Source organism: Typopeltis vanoorti, chromosome 11, assembly GCF_054136105.1.
Source record: "Typopeltis vanoorti isolate ZY-2024b chromosome 11, IOZ_Tvanoo_1.0, whole genome shotgun sequence".
NCBI classification, from domain to species: Eukaryota; Metazoa; Arthropoda; class Arachnida; order Uropygi; family Thelyphonidae; genus Typopeltis; species Typopeltis vanoorti.
This window is the reverse complement of record NC_143559.1, coordinates 98,427,741-98,453,619: the sequence shown is the minus strand read 5'-3', so window position 1 is coordinate 98,453,619 and position 25,879 is coordinate 98,427,741. Positions and strand designations below refer to the sequence as shown.

At 35.1% G+C, this 25,879-nt stretch overlaps 1 protein-coding gene across 2 annotated transcripts in view; it reads left to right on the top strand.

The window, feature by feature from the left end:
• The window catches only part of Elp1 (elongator complex protein 1), a 215,592-nt gene that overhangs the window by 162,825 nt on the left and 26,888 nt on the right, over window positions 1–25,879 (top strand). For both annotated transcript variants that reach the window (XM_090400177.1, XM_090400176.1), the window contains exons 28-31: window positions 7,675–7,737; window positions 13,184–13,361; window positions 17,365–17,455; window positions 23,966–24,108. In XM_090400177.1, the coding sequence (XP_090256303.1) occupies window positions 7,675–7,737; window positions 13,184–13,361; window positions 17,365–17,455; window positions 23,966–24,108 (475 nt within the window). The remainder of the gene's footprint in view (window positions 1–7,674; window positions 7,738–13,183; window positions 13,362–17,364; window positions 17,456–23,965; window positions 24,109–25,879) is intronic.

The window sequence follows — 25,879 nt, the reverse complement described above, 5'->3', positions numbered from 1 at the left end:
TTTCCTAGTTAACATTGAAAGGAATCTTAATCATCTAACCAGCGATAAAGCTAATGCTCTTCGCCTAGAAGTCGCTTCTTCTCTACTTAAGGCTAAACTTCCTCCTTCTAACATATCTCCTTCTGAAATGAAATCTTTACAGTCCTTGAGAAAAAATAATCACCTCATTATCACTAAAGCTGACAAGGGAAAAGCAACAGTAGTTATGGACTCAGTAAATTACAGAAGAAAACTTTCTCTTTTGCTTCGAGATCGCTCCACATATCAAGAAATTGATTATAATCCAACCAACAGACAACTAAAGAAATTAAATTCTCTCCTTGATGAAGTCATCAGTTTGGATAAAGACACAATTGAAAGACTTAAAACTCATTTTGCAAGACCTCCTAGATTTTATGGCCTTCCAAAAATCCATAAGATTGACTATCCTCTTCGTCCAATAGTAGATTGCATTGATTCTCCTACTTACCGTATAGCCAAATATCTAGCTAAATTACTGAAATCTTACATTGGCAACTCGAGTTCTTTTTTAAAAAACTCCTCAGATTTCTTAGAAAAATTAAAAGATGTCTCCTTACAACCTACAGATCTTATGGTTAGTTTTGATATAGAATCTTTATACACCAATGTACCTCTTAAGGAAACTTTAAAACTACTTGCTGACATCTTTCCTCAAGATATTATAAAACTATTCGATTTCGTTATACATTCTGGTTATTTCATATGTCAAAACAAATTTTATAGCCAAGTAGAAGGAACAGCCATGGGAAGTCCTCTTTCTCCAGCTTTAGCCAACTTTTATTTAGAACATTTAGAAAAAGTCCTCTTCACATCTAGTTTCCCTCTACCATCTTTTTGGGTAAGATATATAGATGACATATTTGCTATTTGGCCTCACAGTAAAAACACTTTATCTTCCTTTTTAAACAGTATTAATTCCTTACATCATCGCATAAAGTTTACTATGGAATTAGAAGAAAACAACCAGTTATCTTTTTTAGACGTTCTCCTCATCCGATCATCTTCAAATATTCTTACAACTACAGTATACAGGAAACCAACATTCACAGGTCGTTATATTCTGAAAGAATCAGCCCATCATCCATGTCAAAAAACAGGAATTATAAAATGTCTCATCAAAAGAGCCAAAACTAATTGTTCTACTTTTGATTATCTACAGAAAGAACTTTCTACTATCCAGCAACACATGAAACTCAATGGCTTTTCTGAAAAAAGTATTCAACGTCTTCTTACATCTTATAATCCTCCACAAAACAACAAAGATTCAATACGTCGAGTACCTATTCCTTATATCTCCGGTATTTCAGAACCTATCGCAAGAATTTTGAAGAAATATGATTTAACAGCTACGTATTCTCCTATTAACAAATTGTCTTCTCATTTTCCTTCTCCTAAAGACAAACGCTCAACTTTATCTCTTCCTGGAGTTTATCAAATTCCTTGCAACTGTGATCTCTCTTACTTTGGACAGACTGGACGTTCTCTTGAAAAAAGAATCCAAGAACATCAATCATCCATTCTTCACAATAAACCTGAAAAGTCTGGTTTGGCTCAACACGGGATTGAAACTGACCACAGCATCCTTTGGTCCAAAACTCGCCTCTTACATAGATCCCGTTATAGGTTCGAACGTTTGTTCAAGGAAAGCGTGGAGGCCTTGCTCCATCATCCCAACCTGAATCGTAATGACTGCATATCTGTATCAAAAATCTGGGAAAGCCTAATCAAGATTACTCATTAATTATTTTTTTTTTTTTTTTTTTTTTTTTTTTTTTTTTTTTATAGCAAATTCAATCATGTTTCTACTTCAAAATATTTCGTTTCATACTTAGTGATATAACATCACGCGGCATGTTCTAATTTCAACGATCTATTGTTAGTATTCTAGCTTGTATATTTTTTTTTTTTTTAAACTGTTCTTGTAATACCACCGACGATGGTCTGCTATTTCCAGACCGAAATATTTGGTTAAATAAATATCTTTCTTGTGATTACGTGATTATATCATTCAGTCTTATGTCGCAAGTATCCTTAAAACAACAAACAATTAACAAAAATTATATAGAATTTATTAAAAAAAAACTCCAGTATATTTTATCCAATGTTACATGGACATTGCCAGGGAAATAGACCATTAACTGCATTATTGCATCACTCATTATTGTGATTCAAAAGATGAATCACAATAATGACTCATAAATCATGCATATATTAGCTCGTATCTCAGTAGTTGAAGTATATGATATTACACTATTAGATTTCAAAGAAACAATTGTAGTAAGTTGCATAAAAACACCCCATACCCAACCTATAGAAATTAAATATCTCACTATCCAAAATTCTTCCTCTTATACACAACCATCACACAGGTGATCACTTCCTGAAACTTGGGAAGTGATCATCTAAACTTGAACCAAAACTTGGTTCAGGTTTGGATGATTTTGTAGCATGTTACATATTTCAAGGAAAAGACTATCAAATTTGAAATTGCTGAAATGAAGAAGTTTTGTCTGGTTCCAAAGAACTCTGTGCCTAGTGTCAATAGCATGAGAAGCAAGGCCAGACTTGTTGGATTCCAAAAATGTATTCTTGATTGTTCTTCAGTTCTAATCAAGGCAGAACAGCCAGTTTGTCCAAAATAGGAAACATGACATGAGTTTGGTACTTGATAAACACCAAGGAAAGAGGTGGTAATGTAAACTTTTGTTGATTGTAGGAAGGAAGACAGTTTCCAAGCTGGCGTGAACGAAGCATATAGATTGGATTTTTGAAGAATCCTTGCTGTTTGTTCCAAGATTCCTTTAAAGTAGGGTATTGAAATTCTTTTCACATCAGATTGTAGTCTAGTAGAAGGATGATAATTAAACATTTTTTTGAATGGTAGTTTTGTTGTTTTGTTGGAAAATGTGCTTGTCTACTCATCCATGACTGGGTAAGAATTTTTAGTTGATGAGTAAAAAAAAATTTAAAAAAAAAAGCTCATCATCATCAAATTCTTGCCATGCACCCTCAAGAGGTGTACAGGATATGATAGTACTACATGAAAACTTTACATCATTACTAACTTCCTATCTACAATTTTCCTCCAAACCAGTCTGTTACTTATCAAGACCCCATTATATATTATCAGATCTTATATATCTATCGTCTAAGGCACTTTGTACCATATCAATCCACCTATATCTTGGTCTTCCTCTGGGTCGTTTTCCTGCCAACATGCAGACTTGTTTTGCTAATCTTTCCTCTCCCATTCTGTTTAAGTAACCATACCACCTGAGATTAGCTCTGCTAATGCATTCCTGGATGCTGACAATGTCAAGTTCTTTCCTAATATCCTCGTTTTTAATATGATATTTCCATTGATGCCATCTGTTCACGCCTCTAATCTTTCTCAAGACTCTCATATCTGCAGTCTCTAGTCTTTGGTCAAGTGTTTTACTTCTGACCCAGCTCTCAGATCCATAAGTTAAAACTGGTTTGAACACCGTCTTGTATATAGCTAATTTAGTGTTCCGACTAATTTCTCTCTCTCTTATTCCATATGAATTTAAGTCAACTGTTATTTGATAAACGACATAACAGTTGACTTCCTACTGTTATGTCGTTTATCTATAATAATTTACTTTCTTTATGAATTTACCTCTCTGCAATGACTACAAGGCTTACAAAATTTCCCTGACTCTAATATCTGTATTACTTCTTACGTGTTCATTCTATAAGGAAAGCAAATTCTATATCTCTAGCCGATTCCTAATTTTACTCACGTGCTTACCCTGACTGATAAAGGTTATTCCTTGCTAAAAGAAACTAATCTTCTAATTTCTTTCCTCTTCAGATATTGACAAATTTATTTTTTAAAGCTGCGCCAGCCAATATCGTAGAATAGAGGGGACTCTTATTCAGGGAGACTTTTCCAGACTTTTGGTGCACGTAGGTGAATAAATTTAATGCTTAAACTCATAAATTAAATGCTTTACTATGGCTAAGTAAATTTTGGTTTGCAGTCGTAACCTCTATAACAACATGTTATACCTTTCTTTCAATCCCCCCCCCCCCCCCCCCGCTATGGTTCAGATTAATAAGCGGTAGTTTTGATTCATATCACAGGCAAAACTCAGATATAGAAGAAAAAACATATTTATTGGAATCTAAAGGACATATATACTTAGACCAATCTCCCTTTCAATTAGTTCAATGACATGCTGAATCAAACTGATTAATACTCTAATGCACGAACAATAAATCCTTATTTTGAGTTAGAGATTAAACACGCATAATATACACATTATACACTTATTAGTCTTGCTCATTAAACTAGTCACAATCATCTATGATCATTCCAGACAATTTGTCTTATGGACATTAGCCACTGCTAAATAATCACTTAAAGTTCTTAAATACTCTCCATACTCGGTTATTACACTACAATGATCTTTCCCTTTTACTGACCGAGTAATTATACAACAAAATCTGTACTTTACCATTTCTTGGGGCAGGATCTCCAGGTCCATCTGAATTGTCCTTCTGTGTTTGAATTACCTCTCGATACTTCCATAAGCCTGTGTCCATATGGTAGGTCACTATGGTCATCAGATTAAGCTATGCTCTGCACCTGACGTGTTTCCTCATCTATTCTCGATCTGTTTCGGGCCATCCTCGTTTCTACTGCCGGTTCCTAGGATACCTCCGCGATATTATTCCGTCTTGAATGTTCAGTTAAAGAGCGAAGACAGCATATGCCGACATCTCACGCTTTAGTATCGGCAGAAATTCAGACATCAAAGGGAAAGGTGCACCGTCGGATATCATACTATCGCCAAGAAACACCATCAGGAACTTCTGGTCCACGAGAGAAGTCGAATCATCATCCAGCAAAATAGGCGAAAAAAAGCCTTGAGGAAGGGGTGCAAACCCTTTTTATTCTCCCTTCACTTCCCCCTTTTTTAACACTACTAGCTGCGATAGCACCCTCTTACTTTCTGCAATCTTTTCCTGCTCGCTACTTTCTTTGTCCGCGGGAATTTCGGCACATCATTAGATCTCTAGCAGCGTCTTCCGGGAAATGAATGTGCATTGCTTTCCAAGATTGCCAATGCCTCAGGCCTACCCGTGACCTTTGGACTATTGTTTCATCTAATTTACCCATTCATTGTATACATGATGCGTTCATATAATACCAATTTATACACAAACTTCTTTACATGGTCTTACAATTCTACTAAAAGGAGGTAATTCTATTTCTATTTACAGTTAGTACTTTATTTCTTCTGCTCGAGTACAAGTTTTTTCTCTCAGCTGATTTTTTGACTTGTTAAATCCTGAATGAATTGTTTCTTTTTTTAAAGTTCTTCATTCAGGATGTAACACTACCATACCTGCTTTGTTGATTCTATTGTCTATTTCCATATTTAATTTACATCTTCACTAAAAATCATGCCTAAGTAGCTGAAATGTTTTACTTGTTCCACAGGTTCTCCGTTCACAACACAGTTGACATTTTCAATGATTCTGCCTATTTTCATTTGTCTTTGTCTTTTTTATTGCTAAGCTTCATACCATACCTATTACAGCAGTTATTCAATTTAGTCAGTGAATCTTGCAGACTTGTAGTGGATTTATTTAGTAGTATAACGTCGTCCACATAAAGCAAAGAGCTGACATTAACATCTCCAATTTTGATATCAGGTTTAATATCACTTTCCTTCATAATGTGGTCCATATAGATAATGAATAACACAGGGGATAATGTACATCCCTGTCTCCCACCAGATTTAACATTAAACCACCTTCCTGTACTTCCTTCAATTCTAACTGCTAACTTACAACTCAAATAAAGACTAAGTATTGCTTCATAATGGTAATGCATTCCATTCACTGACAATTCTCTATGTAAAATAAATCTACTCCTCACATCCCTCTTCACCACACTCTTACATAACTTCCAGGGATGACCTCTGGTTTTCCACCTCTCACCTTCTGCTTTTTTTATAATCTCATCTGGATTAATACGATAAAATCCTCACAATGACTTAAACGTCTCTATCAAATCGCCTCTTTTCCTGCTATCCACCAAACACTGCAATCCACATTTTTTCAACCTCTCTCCATAGCCAGAAGTCCAAAGTCCTGATATTGTTTTAGCCACTTGCCTCTGGACTGTCTCCACATCACATTGAAAACCAGGCAACCAGATTTGAGCACAGTAGTCAGATTTGATTTGAACCAGATTTATGCACAACAGTGGCATAACCACTTCCTTATCCCTACATGTTAGAGTACTTCTTATCATAGCAATATGGCCTCTAAACTTCAGTCTACTGTCAACCATCATTCCCAAATCTCTAATCTCATCCACTTCCTGCAGTACAGCACCATCGATATAGTACACAGCCTTATATTTCTGCACGCCAAAATGCAACACCTGGCACTTAGTGATATTAAAATTATAACCCTGCTCCTTTGTCGAAGTAAAAAGTCTATTGAAATCTTCCTGAAGGGAATTAACATCTACAGTGCTACTTATAATTCTTCCCAACTTTGCATCATCATATGCAGAATTTGAACTGTTAATATGTTAGAAAGTTGAGAAAGAAGTATTTATTTTCTCAAAATATTTCATTATGTTGATTCTAACCTAAATGTTTTTCAATTGTTGTGTGACCTCACTTGCACTATCCATCTGGCAAAGTTTTGGACTGATCAGAATTTATAAATGTCTAAGGGTGTAGATCTAAGGATTTAATTTTATTGAGGGTTTTATGATACTGAATGTGTTCAACATTGCTTATAATGGCAGAAAAGAAATTGTTTTCCATAAAAGCAATTTGCTAGAAGTGAAAATGTAGCAAAAAATGGTGTTATGAATAAAAAAAATAAATGATCCTGTATCACTTATAAAATACATGAATTTTTTGTTTGCTGAACTGATAACCACACTGCCACATAAGTAGTTAACATATTTGCTTTAGCCCTGGGTAGTTATGTTAAATTAGCTGTATCATTAACAAAAGCTTCTAAATTGACCAAATATAAACACATGACTATGTTAGGTGACCATGATAGAGCATACCCAGGCAAACATCTGACAGGAGATATTTGCCTGACTGATGAGCGAGCATGAAATTTTTCAAGCCCTGAATATATCACACGTGATGTTTGATTTCCAACTATCAGGATGCAAAATCAAGTTGTTTATTTTTACCATTATCAATAAAATACATGAAAAAATTTTCATGTAAATCTTGGTTTTACTTGATTTATATTATAAATAAGAAAGACTGCAACAATAGCCCATTAGAATTTATAATATTTTTATAAACATATTTGTTTATTTAAAATACATGTGAGTTGCATCCAAGGAATTTTAATTTTACTTGAAAACCAAATTGCACAGTAATGCTTTTAACAGTGGTACCATTTTAATACATAGTATCTATTGAAATGGTTTTGTTGATCAAAATTTCCCCATTTGTAGGCATGAAATTTTTAAGGAACAAATTCTTTTTGGAAGAACATTTATGAATAAAGAAGAACATGAAATGGAGAATAATCCTGGTTTATACCTGAATATATTTGTCACTCATTACTTTAGCTTAATTTAAATTAATATTTCTCAGGTTTATGTAGACTACTTTCTCTCTCTCTCTCCACTAGGATACTGAGGAATCTATTGCAACATTGATTGAAGGTCAAGAATGGGAATCAGCTGTTTGCAAGGTAATAAATTAAGTTTGAAATTATTTAAATCATACTTTCTGATATTCTTTTATATAATTCAGTTGGTTTAGAAAATCAAATTGGTTAGACATGCTTTTATGTATAATTTTATCTAATTTTTTTCTAAGTCATTCAGCTTTTTTTTCTTTTTCTTTTTTTTTTGTCAGGTTTTCACTTTCTGAGTTATGCCCAATTTTTAAATGAAAACCCCTTTTTAGCAATGTAATAATATTTGTTTATCAAAGTAATCAAGTAAAGAGTTATAAATTTTCTTGAAAAATAGCATTTTAGTCAGAGATGGGGAATCAGAAATGCAACTTTTTTGGAATAAGGCAGACGCCAATTGTTACTTAAACATTGATGCTTATTGTCTTTTCTCTTTCTAATAGAATATATTCCACCAACTACTTTTTCGATGATAATGATGCAATATGCTGTTCTTTAAGTTAGAGTGGATTTTCATCTGATGGTCATTTTCCTGTGAACACACACAGGGCTAGTTTGCCTGTGTGTGTTCACCCTATGCCTCCTGGTGTGTCCAAACATAGGACACACCAGGAGGCATAGGGCCAACCACCTTACCTCAAGATGGTCACAGTTGTAAAGTCCACAGCTAAAGAACTCAATGGTTTGTGAAAAGCATAAGACAAGATAGTCAAGTCTCTACTCACAACTTGTTATGAATTATAAATAAGCTATTTCTATGGAATCAGATTTAAAGGTTAGAATTCCTCTTCAAAATTATATAATCATTAATTATATGAACAGCCAAAGGCTTCAATTCGGCAACATATAAACTTATTTAAGTTAAGGGATATTACATCCCATATTGTTTCATATCCGAATAAGAAACTCAAAGAGTTTCATGCCGAATATAGTAAATATATAAAGTTCGGCGAGTCCAAGCGTAAGCAAATACCTGGATAGTGTTACAACTGACCCTTTAGGGAGTGCAACACTGAGGCAACTCATGGTAAGGGTGGAGCAAGCTCCGATCACTATTCTTGATATTTCCCCATAATGTGAAACCCAGCTCCTAGGAGCTGTATTACTGTTCTACATTATGAGTGAGAGAAGGTCACTACCCAGACCGGTTTCAGCCTTTATTGAGGTCTCATCAGTGAGTAGGTAGACCTAGAAATACCAAGTTTGTAGCAACCAGAACTTACATATACCCTACTATGAGAATTGCCAAGAAGGTGTCCTAATAAATTATTAATTATATGAAGAGCCAAAGGCTTCAATTCGGCGACATATAAACTTATTTAAGTTAAGGGATATTACATCCCATATTGTTTCATGCCAAATATAGTAAATATATAAAGTTCTGCGAGTCCAAGCATAAGCAAATACCTGGATAGTGTTACAACTGACCCTTTAGGGAGTGCAAACACTGAGGCAACTCATGGTAAGGGTGACGCAAGCTCCGATCACTATTCTTGATATTTCCCCATAATGTGAAACCTAGCTTCTAAGAGTGTATTACTGTTCTACATTGAGTGAGAGAAGGCTACCCAGACCAGTTTCAATCTTTATTGAAGTCTCATCAGTGAGTAGGTAAACCTAGAAATACCAAGTTTGTAGCAACCAGAACTTACATATACCCTACTATGATTTATTAGGACATTTATTAAATAATTTATTAGGACACCTTCTTGGCAATTCTCATAGTAGGGTATATGTAAGTTCTGGTTGCTACAAACTTGGTATTTCTGGGTCTACCTACTCACTGATGAGACCTCAATAAAGGTTGAAACCAGTCTGGGTAGTGACCTTCTCTCACTCATAATGTAGAACAGTAATACAGCTCTTAGGAGCTGGGTTTCACATTATGGGGAAATATCAAGAATAGTGATCGGAGCTTGTGCCACCCTTACCATGAGTTGCCTCAGTGTTGCACTCCCTAAAGGGTCAGTTGTAACACTATCCAGGTATTTGCTTATGCTTGGACTCGCCGAACATTATTATTATTATGTGACACCTCCAAGGAGTCCAAAGACTCATCGAGGGAGTGCACCTACTCTACAACTCTCCATCTCCACCACTCAATCCACCAACTACAATGAACCACAACTACTGTCATCATTTACACGAATGCCATCTACCCCCCCCCACCACCACCACCACTAGTATTGTACAGGCAACTCTTACGATAACAAATTTCCTTTTGTAATAAACTCACCTGTGATGACAAACTTTCAAAATGTCCCAACCAAATCCTCACTGGCATGGTGTTGTTTTAAAAGAAATTCATTATAGCAAACTATCCACTATATCCAATAATCGTGTAAGCTACAAATTGGCTATATTGGTAGTAACTGTAATACCATCTCATGGTCTATATTCTCATTAATTCAAACCCTTATCATTTTATTTACAGAATTTTAAATCTTCTTGAGTGTCAGTGGAGCACTAAGTTTCAACTCCTCTAAGTGTCAAAAAATGCCTAACAAAAAAAACGTGAAGACCCGTGGGCATTTATGAGAATTTAGTATTTGTGTAAGCGTGTAGTCAGGGAAATCCCACTATTCATGCAAGATTTTCTTGATTATTGCTTACAGAATACACTGCCCAGTAAAAAAATTAGGATTTCTACCTCGGTGATATAAACTCACCACATGCCATAATAACAGTTTTGAATTTTAATGGCATGGATTTTTCTAAGTGACTAAACCAATGTTCAGTTTTCACCTCACAGTGATATGGTATAGTGTCCAAGATACTCAATGAAAGAGGATAGGCTGGCAATTTGGGGTTTAGACAAACAAACCAACATTATCTGCTGGTTTGGTTGGTTGAGCAGATAGTAGTTTTGTTCTTCAACCAATAGATTATGGGTTTCAAACCCACTGCAGACACAGATATTTTTGATTGTCTTTAAGTAGTAGATGAATTTCATCACCCAGTGTGAAACTACAATCTTGCTTATCAGAAGTCTCAAGTGACTTGAAAAATGTCTATGTTTGGTCTCTATATCAGAGTTTTTGGATTATCTAACACTTAGCCTGCCTGTGATGCTAATAGTAATGTACTATAATGTTAGCTGATAGCTGCATTACAAAAATCTAAACATGCTCCCTCCTGCCTGAATTTGAACATATAAATTTAATGAACACGAGAATCACTGCTCTTCTGACTAACTCATACAACTTGGTTAAGAAGTGATAATGAGAACTGCAGATCAAGCTGTCATAGTATAGAAACTTTGGCTCATGTTGCACAATGTTTTTGTCACATACATGGAGTACATGTTAAAAAACATGGTGCATAGAATAGGTTTAAAGAACAATAGTTATATAACAGCAATTGAACCTCACTATCAGATTAACATTGTAAAGAGGGAGCATGGTCTTGTAGCATAGAGTGAGAGAGAAGATAAATTAGTAATAATTATCGACATACAAGTTGTGGGTGTTGAGCATCCACTCACTATCCTCCATCATAAGAAACTTGCTTAGTATGCTGAAAACAAAGACTTATCTACTTAGATATTCAGAAGAACACCACATCATACCAAAATTTACTTCTGGAACTATATCCTTTTGAAGTGTATAGTGTCAGCAAAGTTATGTGGGCTTACTAAGCTTTGAACTTTCTCTGGATGATTTCAAGATAGCTTCTTTGCATGCCTTGCAGGACACAGGCTGCATAACAGCTTACCAGAGAATGCCCTCTCAATTCCCCAGGTGTGGAGTTGGATAGCATAGGATATTATAGGACATAGTATATAGCACTAATTTTAGTGCAGAGGTAGAAAGATTTTTCTTCGTATGGTCATGGATGTTTGTAGATAGTAAATAAATTTCATATCTTGGAATGAGACTATCATGCTTCTTATTGGAACAGATTTCTGATTTTCTAGCCATTAACTCTCACATGGTGCTAATGTGCACTGGTTCCATGACAGTCCAGTAATAGTAATTTTAATATTTGTCTCCTTTCTGGAATCTTAGATACAGTTCATCTTTGTCAGTCTGGTTGACCAAAATAATCTATCTATTTTATAATCTACAGACTGAAAGTTTGAATCATGCTATGCCATGAATGTTTTTATAGCTTGCCTGGTGGTAAGGCTTATACATTGACTATTCATTCAGGTAGAGATGATTTTCATTGTTGGTGGTGTGAGACCAGTAGTGTTCCTAGAGTATTCAAATTATTTAATTCTTAGTCCAATCATTATCTTGTCTTGTCAGATGTCATCTCCTTCTAGGAGGTTGACTACCATGAGCTTCCACCATGTATGGTTTTGTGCTTCTCTTTTGCATTCTTCATAGGACAAAAACGGTCCAGCCCTTAATATTCCCCATCCAATCTGTTCTTTGTCTTCCTCTTCTTCTTTTTTCTTGTATCATTCCTTCTAGGAGTGTTTTTTGTAGGGATTCATGCCTTAGTGCCATTTTTCACTGATATTCCCACTCATAATACTAATGTGTTAAAACAATAAGGTGTTCATTTGTCTTTATTAAAGTAGAGTGATAAAAGCTCATAATTTTTGACCAGGTGCAAATATAAAGTTTATGACACATTCTGATTTATGGGAAAAGCAATATTTTCAGTTTTATACGCTTAAATTGGTCACTACATGTGCAGCTTATTCACATGACTCATTCTGTATCACACCTGTATCTACAGCTGTATCTTTGTGCAAGAATTTTGTACAGTAGTGCTCAGCCATTAACTACTAACCACCAATCATACTGCCACGTATGCAGATAAATTATCATGTTCTAACAGTTTTATTTAGATCAGTAAGATTATTTTTCACGTAAGTCCATTGTAATTACAGACAGTAGGACTGTTGTTCACTCATCTTCTTTAGACTCAATGGCCTTTTACAGGCCATTGAGTCTAAAGAAGATGAGTGAACAACAGAAAGAAACTAAATTAATAGTTTTCATAGAAACTAAATTAATACTATGTTAGGATGATTATTTGCAATGTATGTACATCTGTGAGTTGCTTGTATTCTGTGATTGGTTTGTCTGTCCACATTTAAAAAAGACCCTTAAAGATTCTTTGCACCTTGAATAGGATTTGGATCCTTGTCTTTCCAACCAGGTTCGTTTGTGATTATACCACATACTACCAGATGATATGTGAACCACCTACCAGTACCTTTAATACTACTAGATGGTTAGATGATTATTCTTACTTCATTTCTGCTCACACAAAAATTACTATGCAGAACAGCTGACAGAATTAATTCTATTATAATATATTATAAATATAAACCATAATTATATTATGATTTATTGGAACAATAGGATCATTAATGGATTAATTTAATTTAAAAAAAAAAAATATATATATATATATATATTGCATATAAATCTTTTTGATATAACAGGTGTAAAATGAAAGGCACTTCTTGGGACTTCTCTATTATATGAAATTAATTTACTTTTTTGTGGCTGTGTTGTAATTGTTTTCTTCTATTAATCAGATATATACATACAGGCGGCTTGACATTCTTGAAACCCATTTATACCCTGCTATTCTTGACACATGGATATCGTGTATGGATAATTTTGATCAGATGACCAAAAATTTTCACAAATACAATAATAGACTGAAAGTGTTAAGAGAAGAGGCAGAAAAGAAATGTAGGGAGGATAATATATGTAAGTTTATTTTTTAAAAATGTTTCCATATTTGTTAAATGATCTAGTGATATATAAGTTATTTAGGTATTTAGTGAGTTGAGTGGATATATACCTGGTCCCCAACTAACAGCCTGTGGTTTCAGATCTCACTGTAAACATGGATATTTGTGAAATGTTTTTAGGTAGCAGAATTTCGTTACCTGGTTGTGAGACCACTACCATGTTTTTAGAGGCCTGAAGGGCTCGATAAAGTTCCATGCTTGGTCTTTAGAGCATGGTATCCAGATTGTCTATCCGTTATTATTTTTCATAATGAAGTTCAGTTTGATGTTTTAAGAATTAATCTATATTAAATTAAATATTATTATTAAATGGGCATTTCCATGTAATCCAGTGACTTCTCTTTTTCAACAAGTCATTCACAAACAAAGCACTTGCAACCGCCTCTGGCTACCTACTCCTTTCATTTATTCTCTCCAAACAAAAAAAAATCTAGTCCTTACACCCTTTGCTAACCACACTCTTTAACAACTTCCATGGGTGACCCCCCCTGCCCCCTTTCTCTCTCTCTCTCTCTACCATCCAGTCATGTACTGAAAAATTTCTTTAGTATTCACTCTATAAAATCCCTTTAGTAACTTATATGTTTCTATCATATCCCATTTTTTCTGATGTTCTGTAACCAATAAACCTTCAGTCTCTCTCTCCCCTCCTCATAAGGTGCACTGGATCCACAAACCAGCCTCTGAATCCTCTCCACTACTTCCACATCCCTTAAGAAACCCAGATAACCAATATGCTCTCCGAATGTCAACTCTGAACTCTGTGCATTACATGTAAATATCTAGCCTCGTGAATTACTTGCAATGTAGTTTCATCTATGTAATGCCCAGTTTAGAGTCATTGGCAAGCATCTGGATATTATTCTAATTATTCCCATTGTCTGTGATGTACAAACTGAACAGCAGCTGTGATCACCAATCTTCTCTTTGATTTAACTTCACCAAACAGTACTCTCCAATTATGTCCAATCCAAATTACATAATAGGGCTCCGTGTATTATTATGTCAGCTGCTTTGCAGAGAGTCCAGCAGTATCATGGTGTGGTGATTTCCATTATATTAAATTGATCTAAACTGGACTTATTATAAAAAGTGAGTAAATTACTAAGACAAAGACCTCCCCTTTGCAAAGCAATGCTGTCCCTATTGAAAATCATGTTCCTCTCCACCCATTCCTGAATGATGTCCTTAATCAACTCTTCCAATACCTTAACCACCATTTCTGAGATATTAATTGGTCCATCATTTGAAACCTCAGTCTTGGGGCCTTCTTTGTGTAAAGGAACTGTTGTGCCTTCTTTCCACTTCCATAGTTTTCAGATCTCAGCACTTTAGATCTCAACACTTTACCAGTGCTGAGATCTAAACAGTCTGATAAAGAGTACTGCTATTTCTCTTACATTTTTCTGTAACACATGGGTTGATATCTCATCCACAGCTGTATTTACATTGAGATTTATTAATATCTGAACACCTCAAGTTTATCTATCTCTGTTCTTATCTCAATCCCTGTTACATTTATTTTTTTACATAATCCAGATTCAAGCCACTTTAACATAATCCAGATTCAAGCCACTTTAATTCTACAATTTTCTCTCATAATCTGATTTTGCCTTTCATTCCATTTTTGTCACCCTTCTTAGCTGTGCTTTGTATTGCTCATGAACCAGCTGATCATTTTTCATCTTTTGCAGCTTCTGCTTAATGAAGCTATTCATCCATATATTGCCTACCTGATTTATCCTCCTAACTTTAGGCATGCATTCTGACACCACTTTGATCATTTTACACATATTACTAATATCTTTACATTACAGTTTCATGGCACTGCTCAAAGCTGCCTCTTGAGTTGTCATGATCACCAGTTTATAGTTCTGCATATCCTTCTTAACAGACAAGACTGCATGAACACTCTCTCCCAATCAAAGGTAAAGCAGTTACCTTGGTTATAGAAACATTCTCTAATGCTGTCATCTATCCTTAATTTCACTGGACTTCAGCAGACATTGTATGATTACTTTGCACCCACAAAAGGTTGTCCTTTTGTGGATTTTTCTTGGGGTTTCAATTCCCTGAAGACCAATCACTAAAGACACTTCATCCTTCCATCTCATTAAGGATGTACCGCTTCCTTTTCTTCCAGAAACTTGACCATCTATTACTACTTTGAGTCCTCTTTCCATTCAACTTTTTCTATCATTGTTCTTTTAGAAATCTTAAAGTCCTACGATCCTTTCTAGGAACCTATCCATTTTTCTGCCTTTCAGTATATGAGGTCTCAGTTGTTCACCACATCTCAAAAGCAATTATCCTTTTCTTGTCAGACTTCTTTAGGGTCTGTTTTTTGCATCCATAAGCAGCTACTGAAAAAACAGCCACATCCAGAATTATTCAGATGTAACCCCATTAGTAACTTCTCCTCTCCCTCCCTCCCATTTTCCTCAGCTTTCTCATCCTACCTTTTTCCTGAATCTTTCAGGATAACATACTATTATCAGTGACCCTAGCAACAAGGTCTCTCTTTTGTACTAAAAAAGGCAACAACAAGTTGCGAGTGCACTTTTATTTATGTAAATTCCTGCTTTGAAATAAAATGCAATCAGAGTATATTGGTCCTTTGATGCCTGCTCCTATGCACTTAAGTTACTTTAAAATAAAATAAAAAATGGTGCATTTTCTTTAATGTGAACTGTTAAATGCAGTAATAATATAGGATTAGCCCATAAGTCACAAAGGGGTTTTAATATTTATTAATTATTTTTATTCTGTGTGTGTGTGTGTGGCTTCATGAAGATGGGCCCCTTTCCATGGCACTGTATCTTCACAAAATTATTCTCTCACCAAAAGTATGCCTTAGGAGTTCCATTGTGGCTGTGATGGAGTGGGCAGTGAAAAATCTCCAGATTCTGTATTTCATTATAAATGTAAATAAATAAATAAAAATAGTAATAAATAAAGTGGTTATTAAATGTTTAAATCCCTTCTTGATTTATGGGCCACGTTGTATATGCTGAACTATCTGATAGGTCCTATACTATTGTATATTAACATTTGTAAGTACTTCCTGTCCGACTTACATAAGGATTACGTTCCACCAACTTTACATAAGTCGAATTTAATGCCCTCTCCCATTAATTACACCCTATTGCTTATGTTGCGGTGCATTAGCATGCTTTAAAGATTATTTCTATTTTATTCACAGAATTCACACAAAATTAGATTTCAATATGTAATTATTAATGCAAAGTAATGTAATATAGTATAAATAGTATGAGAAAATAGAAAATAAAACAATGTTTAATTTGGCTATTTGATCTTTTATATCAAGAAATTACTCCTTTTCTGGACATGATTGTATTATACCACAGTGTGTGCTAACACACACACAAACACTAATAATATATGGAATCCAAACTACAAATAATCAGCACAAAAACAATAAAATATGCAGATGCAGCACTAAAACACTAAAGTATAGCATGTCCATGATCAAAGCAAGACAGCAAAGTGTACACATGCATCTCATGTGCTGTCTTCCTTGCTGGGTAAGTAAAATTTTTATTATTCACAGTTTTCTTAGCCTGTCAGGATAATCTGCATAAGTCCAATTTTATTTAAGTCAGTGATTGCCTATGTATGTTTCCATTGTCTTCTCAGTTTGCTGTAAAGATAAAGTTCCATCATTTTCTGCCTAAATGATGTAGACAAAAATCAGCATAAATGGAAATGTCTGATTTGTTTTCTGGGTATAATTATAATCTAGAAAACAGCCATTAATTACAGTTAGTTTAAAGAAGATATACCAAATTTAGAAATGCATTAATAGTGGATTAAATACTGATTCTTTACAATTATGGATTATTCCTTAGTTTCCATAATTTTTTTGTTGTTGTGTTTTTGGAAAGCAGTATGCTATCGATAATAAACTTTCTATTTATTTTGTTTACTATTTACAATAGTTGCTGAAACTCTCGACCATAATACTGATCTGAATTCTGATATAAGTAGTGTTACTGATGCTAGCATTACATCTAAATCTTCTTTACCAGGGTAAGTATTTGAAATTTTGTTATTTATTAAAGTATATATTTTTATAATTGTTATTATTATTATGGACAACTCCATGGAGTCCTTATACTCATCGAGGGAATCCGTAAATATTATGCCCAGCACTATTCAACATTTGCATAATATCTATCATATTTGCTTTGAACTCATTCACAGTCATGTCATCTACAACAGACTGGCAACTTATTCCACTAATTTACCACTCTCCACGCAAAAAAATCTAGTCCTGATGCCTCTGCTCACTATACCCTTGCTCAGTTTCCAAGAATGGCCCTAGTTCTCCCACCACCAGACCTCTTCTGAAAAAATTTCCTCTGTGTGAATCTTGTAAAAACCCTTCTGTAATTTGTATGTCACAATCATATCACTCCTTTTCATTAGTCAGTCAAATTCTGTAATCCACAAATCTTCAACCTGTAATCATAAGGTCCAGTCCACAGACCTGCTACTATCTTGATCACTTGTCCCTGGATCCTCTCCACCTCCTCATCATCCCCAAGAAACCCAGGTGACCAGATCTGTGCACAGTAGTCAAGATGGGTCTTACCAAGGCTCTATAAAAAGGTATAATAGCCTGCTTGTCTTTACTTGTGAGGGTATTCTTCAGTAACCAAGTAATCTGATGAGCTGCTTTAGCCACTTTTGCAATATGCCCTCTCAACTTTTAACTCACTATCCACTAACAACCCCCAAATCCCTGGCTTCATCAATTTCCTGGAGTACAGTTCCATGAATGTAGTACACAGCTGGTAATTTTTTCACCTAAAAATGCCAATCTATCCAAATCATCCTGCAAAATTTTAACATCATCTTTAATAACTGTTACTCTACCCAGTTTTGCATCATCAGCAAACAATCGAATAGCTCTTCTCAAACTCTTTCCTATATTGTTAATGTACAAATTAAATAGTAGTGTAAAATTCGATGCAATAGAAGTTCTTAATTTTTTGGCATCGACTTTTACAGAGGTTGTAAATATTGTAAATATAATAAAACTATGTGTTGCCATACTGATTGTAAACCCACACCTTTTTGCCAGATACCCACACGGGTATCTGGCAAAAAGGAGGAACGCTGAATTTGTTCATAAAAATATTAAGTTAATATAAATATTCAAAATTGTGAACTTTATGTAAATCCAGGAGTGATATTGAAAATAGCCTAGTGTTGAAATAGTTCTACCTCAAGTAAAAAAGAATTACAGTGAATCATGTCTGGGACTCGAAAGCAAACAACAGCGGTGAAGGTCATTCGAACAAGGAAGTTTTTTCCCTCCTACATTGAAGATCGAGACCGCTGATGTCAGAGTGATCGCAGGATGTTCGGGGTTCTCTGACTCTGAAACACAGAACTCAAAAAAAAAACCATATATAGGAGGACTTAAGGACAAGGTTCTCTCTCTCTCTTGTAGTCCTCTAGCTGCAGTCCGTAGGCCCAATTGGACTCGTCGGTACACAACCCATGGGAATCGGGGAGCCCTGGAGAAGCATTGAAAGTTTCCGCAATGTGTAGCAAGTAAGGGAACTTACCTCGTGCGCTGAAAGCAGGCCACCTTCATTCGACCTAGTCCCTTTGGCGAAGATGTGCTGCTGTTCCTGCAAGTGAATTAGGGAAGAATGGCTACCGAATACCAAACAAGAAAATCCAGTACACAGAATGAATCGGCAAAAACAACCAAGGATCTCATGTGCTGATAGGACTATATGTGTTACTAAGGACCTGTGAGTAGACCTCCTTCTGCACTTAACTATTAATAGTTAAGTGCAGAAAGGATAATTGTGAGTCCACTGGACATAGTGTTACTAGACTAATAGTATTGTCGTGGTAGCAAGGTTTGAAATCGAAATTTTAGCATAACATAAGTCAGGAATAGTAACAGTCGGTTTTGTAGAATATGAGAATCTCCTCTCACTGTAAATGGCAAGTTTAATAATGTTAGACAGTAATTGAAATTCAAGATAAGAAAGAAAGAAAGAAGTTGTTTGAAAAGTGTATAATAGTGTAGAATTAGCTTAAGTTGCAATAAATGTGTTTTGTTTGTTTAATAGAGACTATCACCTGATCTTTATACAATGCACTGCCTCGCAAAAAAAACTCCGAACCTGTATGCTAAGAATTTGGAAAATTGCCATTACTGTTAATTAAGCCCACAATTAGATTCGGCTATATCCTAAAGGTGCTATGACATATTTCCAATGCTTTACGTGAAGAACTGAAGACGCAGTCATAAATAAAATAATTTTCTTGATTTCTTTTAGCATAGGAGATAGTTATCTGTACTCTTGAATAGGCCTAGTTCACAGGCATATTCACCAGCAGTGTCACCGTTTTGTAGGAACCTTTAAGTTCAAGTGGTAGTAAAAAGGGATAGAAGAATTATCTTACGAAGGAACATCAACTTAATTAAGTACACGTAATATAACAATTATTCATCGTATAGCAAGGGTGCAATCTAAGAAGTAAAAAGGGCCACACAATACATAAGACACATAAGTACAAAACAAAGGGCATAGAACATAAGGGTAAAGGCAAAGGCAACAACAAAGGAAAGGAGAACACAATACACAAATATAAAATAAAGATATAACAGTAACAAGCCAAGAACAGAGCACTGTGGCACACCACTAGTTTACAGACCATCTACTGGACTCCAGTAGATGGTCTGTAAACTATATAAACTGCAGTCTGGTATCTTTAACCAACCATCCTCTTATCCACTTCACCAACTTTATATCCATCCCTATGTGCTGCAATTTATTAATTAGAATACCATGCAGTATCATTTCAGAAGCCTTTGCAAAGTCCAATGTATACCCATTACCTTTATCCAGTCAGCTGTCACTGTCTTATATAAAATGCAAGCAGGTTTCTGAGGCACAACCTACCCTTCACAAAACCACATTGCTCCCCTTCCATATAGTATCCTATATGGAAGGGGAGCATATAGGATATGTTTCTGTCTATTCATTTCTGATTTCTGTATTTTGCTCTGGACTAATTTCTCCAGTATGTTAACTACAAATCCTGATATGCTGATCAGTCAGTAATTTGCTACATCAGTCATGGAGCCCCTTTTATGCAGTGGAATTATTTTTCCCTCTTGTGACTAACCCAGAGCTGAGCCTTAGATTACATGGTCAAAGGCACTGCCTATTCCCTAGCACCTTCTCATAAAACTCAAGCTGTTATATCAGCTAAACCCATAGCTGTATTCACATCAAAGTTCTGTGCACCTCCTGTTCGTTTACCTTTTCAATGTAAGCTTTTGTCCTTCTTGTTACTGCAATATCTCCACCTAGATGATATACTCTTACAAAATGTTCACTTAGTAATTCTCCTATTCTACTGATTTAATTACATCTCTACCATTGACATTCATTAAAATCATTCTGCCACAAACATTCTTCCTTTTACTTGCAAGAGTATATCGTCCAGGTGGAGATTTTTTTTTGAGCTTCAGCACTTAATGTTGTTATTTATCCATTTAACTCCCTTGATTTATTCTGACTCTATTTATGTAGTATGATATTACCTCCCTCAAACACTTCTTTACCACTTTCCATACATGATAATGCTATGAACACAATAGTTATTTTTATTGTCTAAGATTCATTAGAGTCATGGGAGGACTTTGGCAAGAATATAGAAAATAAATATCAAGAAGGTGGCAAAATATTCTGGAGGTTGTTGAAGAAGCTTAGGAATGGAGGAAAGAGTGCTGTAAAAGGAGTTAGAGATGATAAAGGTGACATGAAAACCGGAGAAAAAGATATCCTTGAAGTATGGAGTAATTACTTTGAAAAACTGCTAAATGAAACAAGCAGTGATGACAGCGCAGTGGTAAAAAACACTGACCAGGCATGCAGTCAGGAATACATATACATACTTGAAGTAGAAAAAGCCATCAAAGGTTTGAAATGTGGAAAGGTGATATTCGACCAGAAATCCCGAAGTATGGTGGTATAAGAGTCTTACAGTGGCTGCACTGCATAGTTCAGAAAGCCTGGACAGAAGGATGAATTCCCGATGATTCGAGTAGAGCTCTAATAGTACCCATATATAAAAGGGAAAATAAAACTGAATATGAGAATTACAGAGGTATTTCCCTACTCAGTGTTTCTGGCAAGATCTATGCAAGTATACTTGAGAAACGGTTGAGAAGAATTGTGGAAGAAAAGCTTGGTGAAGAACAAGCTGGATTCAGACCAAATAGAGGCTGTCAGGATCAGATCTTCACTTTACGACAAATAGTGGAGAAATCATGAGAATATAACAGAGATCTGTATTTAAGTTTTGTCGATTTGGAAAAGGCATATGATAAGGTGCCAAGAGAGAAGCTATTCAATACGCTACAGTTATATGGTGTCAGTGGGGCATTATATCAAGCAATATGTAGTCTTTATTTGAGTTGTAAGTCAGCAGTTAGAATTGAAGGAAGTACAGGAAGATGGTTTAATGTTAAATCTGGTGTGAGACAAGGATGTACATTATCCTCTCTGTTATTCATTATCTATATGGATCACATTATGAAGGAAAGTGGTATTAAACATGATATCAAAATTGGAGATGTTAATGTCAGCTCTTTGCTTTATGCGAATGATGTTATACTTCTAAATAAATCCGCTACAAGTCTGCAAGATTCTCTGACTAAATTGAATAGCTGTTGTAATAGATATGGCATGAAGGTCAGCAATAAAAAGACAAAGACAATGAAAATAGGCAGAATCATTGAAAATGTCAACTGTGTTGTGAATGGAGAACCTGTGGAACAAGTGAAACATTTCAGCTACTTAGGTACGATTTTTACTGAAGATGGTAAATTAAATATAGAAATAGACAACAGAATCAGCAAAGTCTGGTATGGTAGGAAGTCAATTGAATAAATTCATATGGAATAAGAGAGAAATTAGTTGGAACACTAAATTAGCTGTATACAAGACAGTGTTCAAACCAGTTTTAACTTATGGATCTGAGAGCTGGGTCATTAGTAAAACACTTGACCAAAGACTAGGGACCGCAGATATGAGAGTCCTGAGAAAGATTATAGGCATGAAGAGATGGCATCAATGGCAATATCATATTAAAAATGAGGATATTAGGAAAGAACTTGACATTGTCAACATCCAAGAATGCGTTAGCAGAGCTAATCTCAGGTGGTATGGTCACTTAAACAGAATGAGCGAGGAAAGATCAGCAAATCAAGTGTTCTCTGCCAAGTTGGCAGGAAAATGACCCAGAGGAAGACCAAGATATAGGTGGATTGATACGGTGCAAAGTGCCTTAGACGATAGAAATATAAGATCTGATAATGTTGAAGCCTTGACAAGTAACAGACTGGTTTGGATCAAAATTGTAGATAGGAAGTTAGTAATGATGTAATTTTTTTCATGTAGTACTATCATATCCAGTACACCCCTTGAGGGTACATGGCAGGAATTTGATTATGATGATGATGATGATGAAGATTCATTAGTAATATATCATTCAAAACTATCTGTTCACTCAACATCAACAGATGTCATATGAGAGCCTTTAAATTCTACTGGTCCTGTCTAGCATCCATCCAGTATATTATATCCTCAACAGTCTTCTATAACACCACATCTCAAAAGCAGTTATCCTTTTCCTATAAGACTTCTTTAGGTTCCAAATCTCACATCCATAAGTTGCTGTTGGAAAAACAGCTGCATCCCAAATCCTCAACTCTGTTCCCATGGAGATAGATCATCCTTCCAGATTTTAGACAAGTCTCTGACTGTTGTTTTAGCCATTCCTAATCTTCTGACGTCTTCTGAACAGCAATTCTTCACGTTAATAATGGATCCCAGGTACTCAAACTTGCTGACTTGCTCAGTTCTTTCTCAATTAAGGTACACTTGTTTTTCAGGAGCTTCCCTGTCTGCATTTCCTTGAGAACCATAATCTTTGTCTTTGCTGGGATTGAGCTGAAGTCCTCTGTTCTTAATGATCTCATTAATATATCATTATGGAGATTTAATATGCATTCAGAATGAAAGCATATCATGAATCTCATTACAGAGCACTTGCACTTTCTCTACCAACTTAGTGCTTACTGCATACTAAATTTGAACTCGCACTAGAGACTTTATAGATACCAAAGAAATAGTTTTAGTGTAAAGTTTGCTATAGTATAACAAATTTCATTTAGCACAGTAGAGATTCTGTGTTCAGAAATGTTTGGTAGTTGTTCGTAATTTGTGAGTTCATTATAATGCTGTTTATGATATGTCTAAGTTCACTGTATTCAGAGCTAAATTTATTGACAAATTATTTTTCCTTGCCATTAACCTCATTAATTTTAACTTAAAACTACTAAACTGCCAATTACTCATTATTTAGTGGTGATATAAAAATTGTGGAAAACCTCCCTTTATCTAGAAATGCTTTCAAGTTAGCATTTTCTTAACTTTTTTAATAATAGCAAAACAAAATTTTAAATAAATAAAAATTCTTCTGTGATATGTGTTTTAGGTCTATTTCAACCTATAGAAGTTCTAGAAATAAAAGAAAACAAGAATTAAAAAAATATAGTCTAAAAGAAGGAAGTCCACATGAGGATCTTGCATTAATTGCAGCCTTGTCTGAACTCATCACATCAGTCGATAAGCAGAAAGGTAATTGTGTAATATTTTTATGAATGCAAGCTAAAACGACTTGTGGGAAGATTTTGAATAGAATATGTAAGATATATTTAAGCATTTATTATAATAAATTATGGAGGCAACTACTGTATTAGAATAATAACTTCAATTTAATAAAAACCAAAATAATCATCACAAGTTACATCCTTCATATCTTGGTAATCATCTAGGGCAGCGTTTCCTAAATGGTGGGTCATGAAAGCTAAATGCCTGGTCACCTAAAAAAACTCTTGGAAAACCTAGATGTTTCACTTTGGGGTTTTCTTTTTTTCACGAAACTCTAAAATACAAGTAAATGGCGTTTAATTGGGACTAATGAATAAATAATTTAATTAATAGAGGTGAAAAATGCACTCTGTCCGCGTCGCCATTCACAGTCTCTTTGTTCACGGTAAAGTAGCTCAACTAATGATGAGGCTATGTGGCGGCAACCAAGCCACCAGCCGAATCGTTTGGTGGTCTGCCATTTGTTTTACTCGCCCACCACATACTCACTCTGCTTGTTCAGTTTGAGTTAAGCATCGAGAGAGGGCATAGTTTTTTGTATTTACTGATTACGTGTACTTTGCCCTGTGGGTTCGGCTGAACAACCGTAATTATTATAATTGTTTCTAAATAATTTATTTCATTCTTTCTTCATCTCACTTGCCATTACCCATTTAATGATGGATAAATGGGTAATTTAACAATAAACAAACAATGTGCAGGTTACAAACTCTTCGATTAGCACCAATGAACAGTCGAGTGACGTGCAGCCGGGCACGAGTTCTGAGAACAGTATTAACAAACAGCCATACAATGTGTTGTCTGCTACTCTTACAAAAAAAGATGTACTGGACCCAACAGTATTCTGAGGGTTACATACAATTCAGTTTCATCAAGGGTGCTGATGACAAACCATTATGTGTTATTTGTTGTGCGGCACTTTCAAATGAGTCCAGCCTTCAAAGTTGAAGCGACATTTGGAATTGAAACATCTGAACTACAGTAATAAGCCAATAGATTTCTTTATAAATAATAAGAGAGAACTAATAGCTACCAAGAAGACTATGTCTTTGAATTTTTCTCAGGGAGCTCAGTCTGAAAACTTTGTAATGGCTTCTTATGTAATATCAAAATTAATTGCTCAAACTGGTTATCCTCACGCAGTTGCCGAGAAATTAATAGTTTTAGCAATGAAAATGTTAGCATCTTGATTATGTGATAAAAAACAGGAGAGCCAAGTAAATATGCTGATGCTATCAAATAACACAGTGAAGTATAGAATCATGGAGATGGCAGATAATATTGAAGAAACTGTCGTAAGCCACTTAAAAGAGTGCTTTTTTTTTTTTTTCCTTGCAAGTCGATGAAAGTACAGGCATATCAGACAATGCCAATTTAATGTGTTTTGTGAGATATGATTGTGACAGTACAACTCACAGAATTTCTCTTTTGTAAACCTCTGACAACAAGAACAACAGCTGAAGAAAATTTTAATTTGATTGCAAATTACATCAATGAAAAGGGCATTGAATGGAAGAAATATGTGGAACTGAATATTGATGGAGCCCGCGCAATGTCAGGCGCACATACTGGACTTTTTCCAAAGATCAAAGCCATTGCACCAGACTGTGTATGGGTGCATTGTAGCATTCACAGAGAAGCATTGGCTGTCAAAAGAATGCCATTGCTTTTAAATGCAACTATGCAAGAGTGTGTGTACAATTTATAAACTTCATAAAATCTCGTCCATTGAATTCAA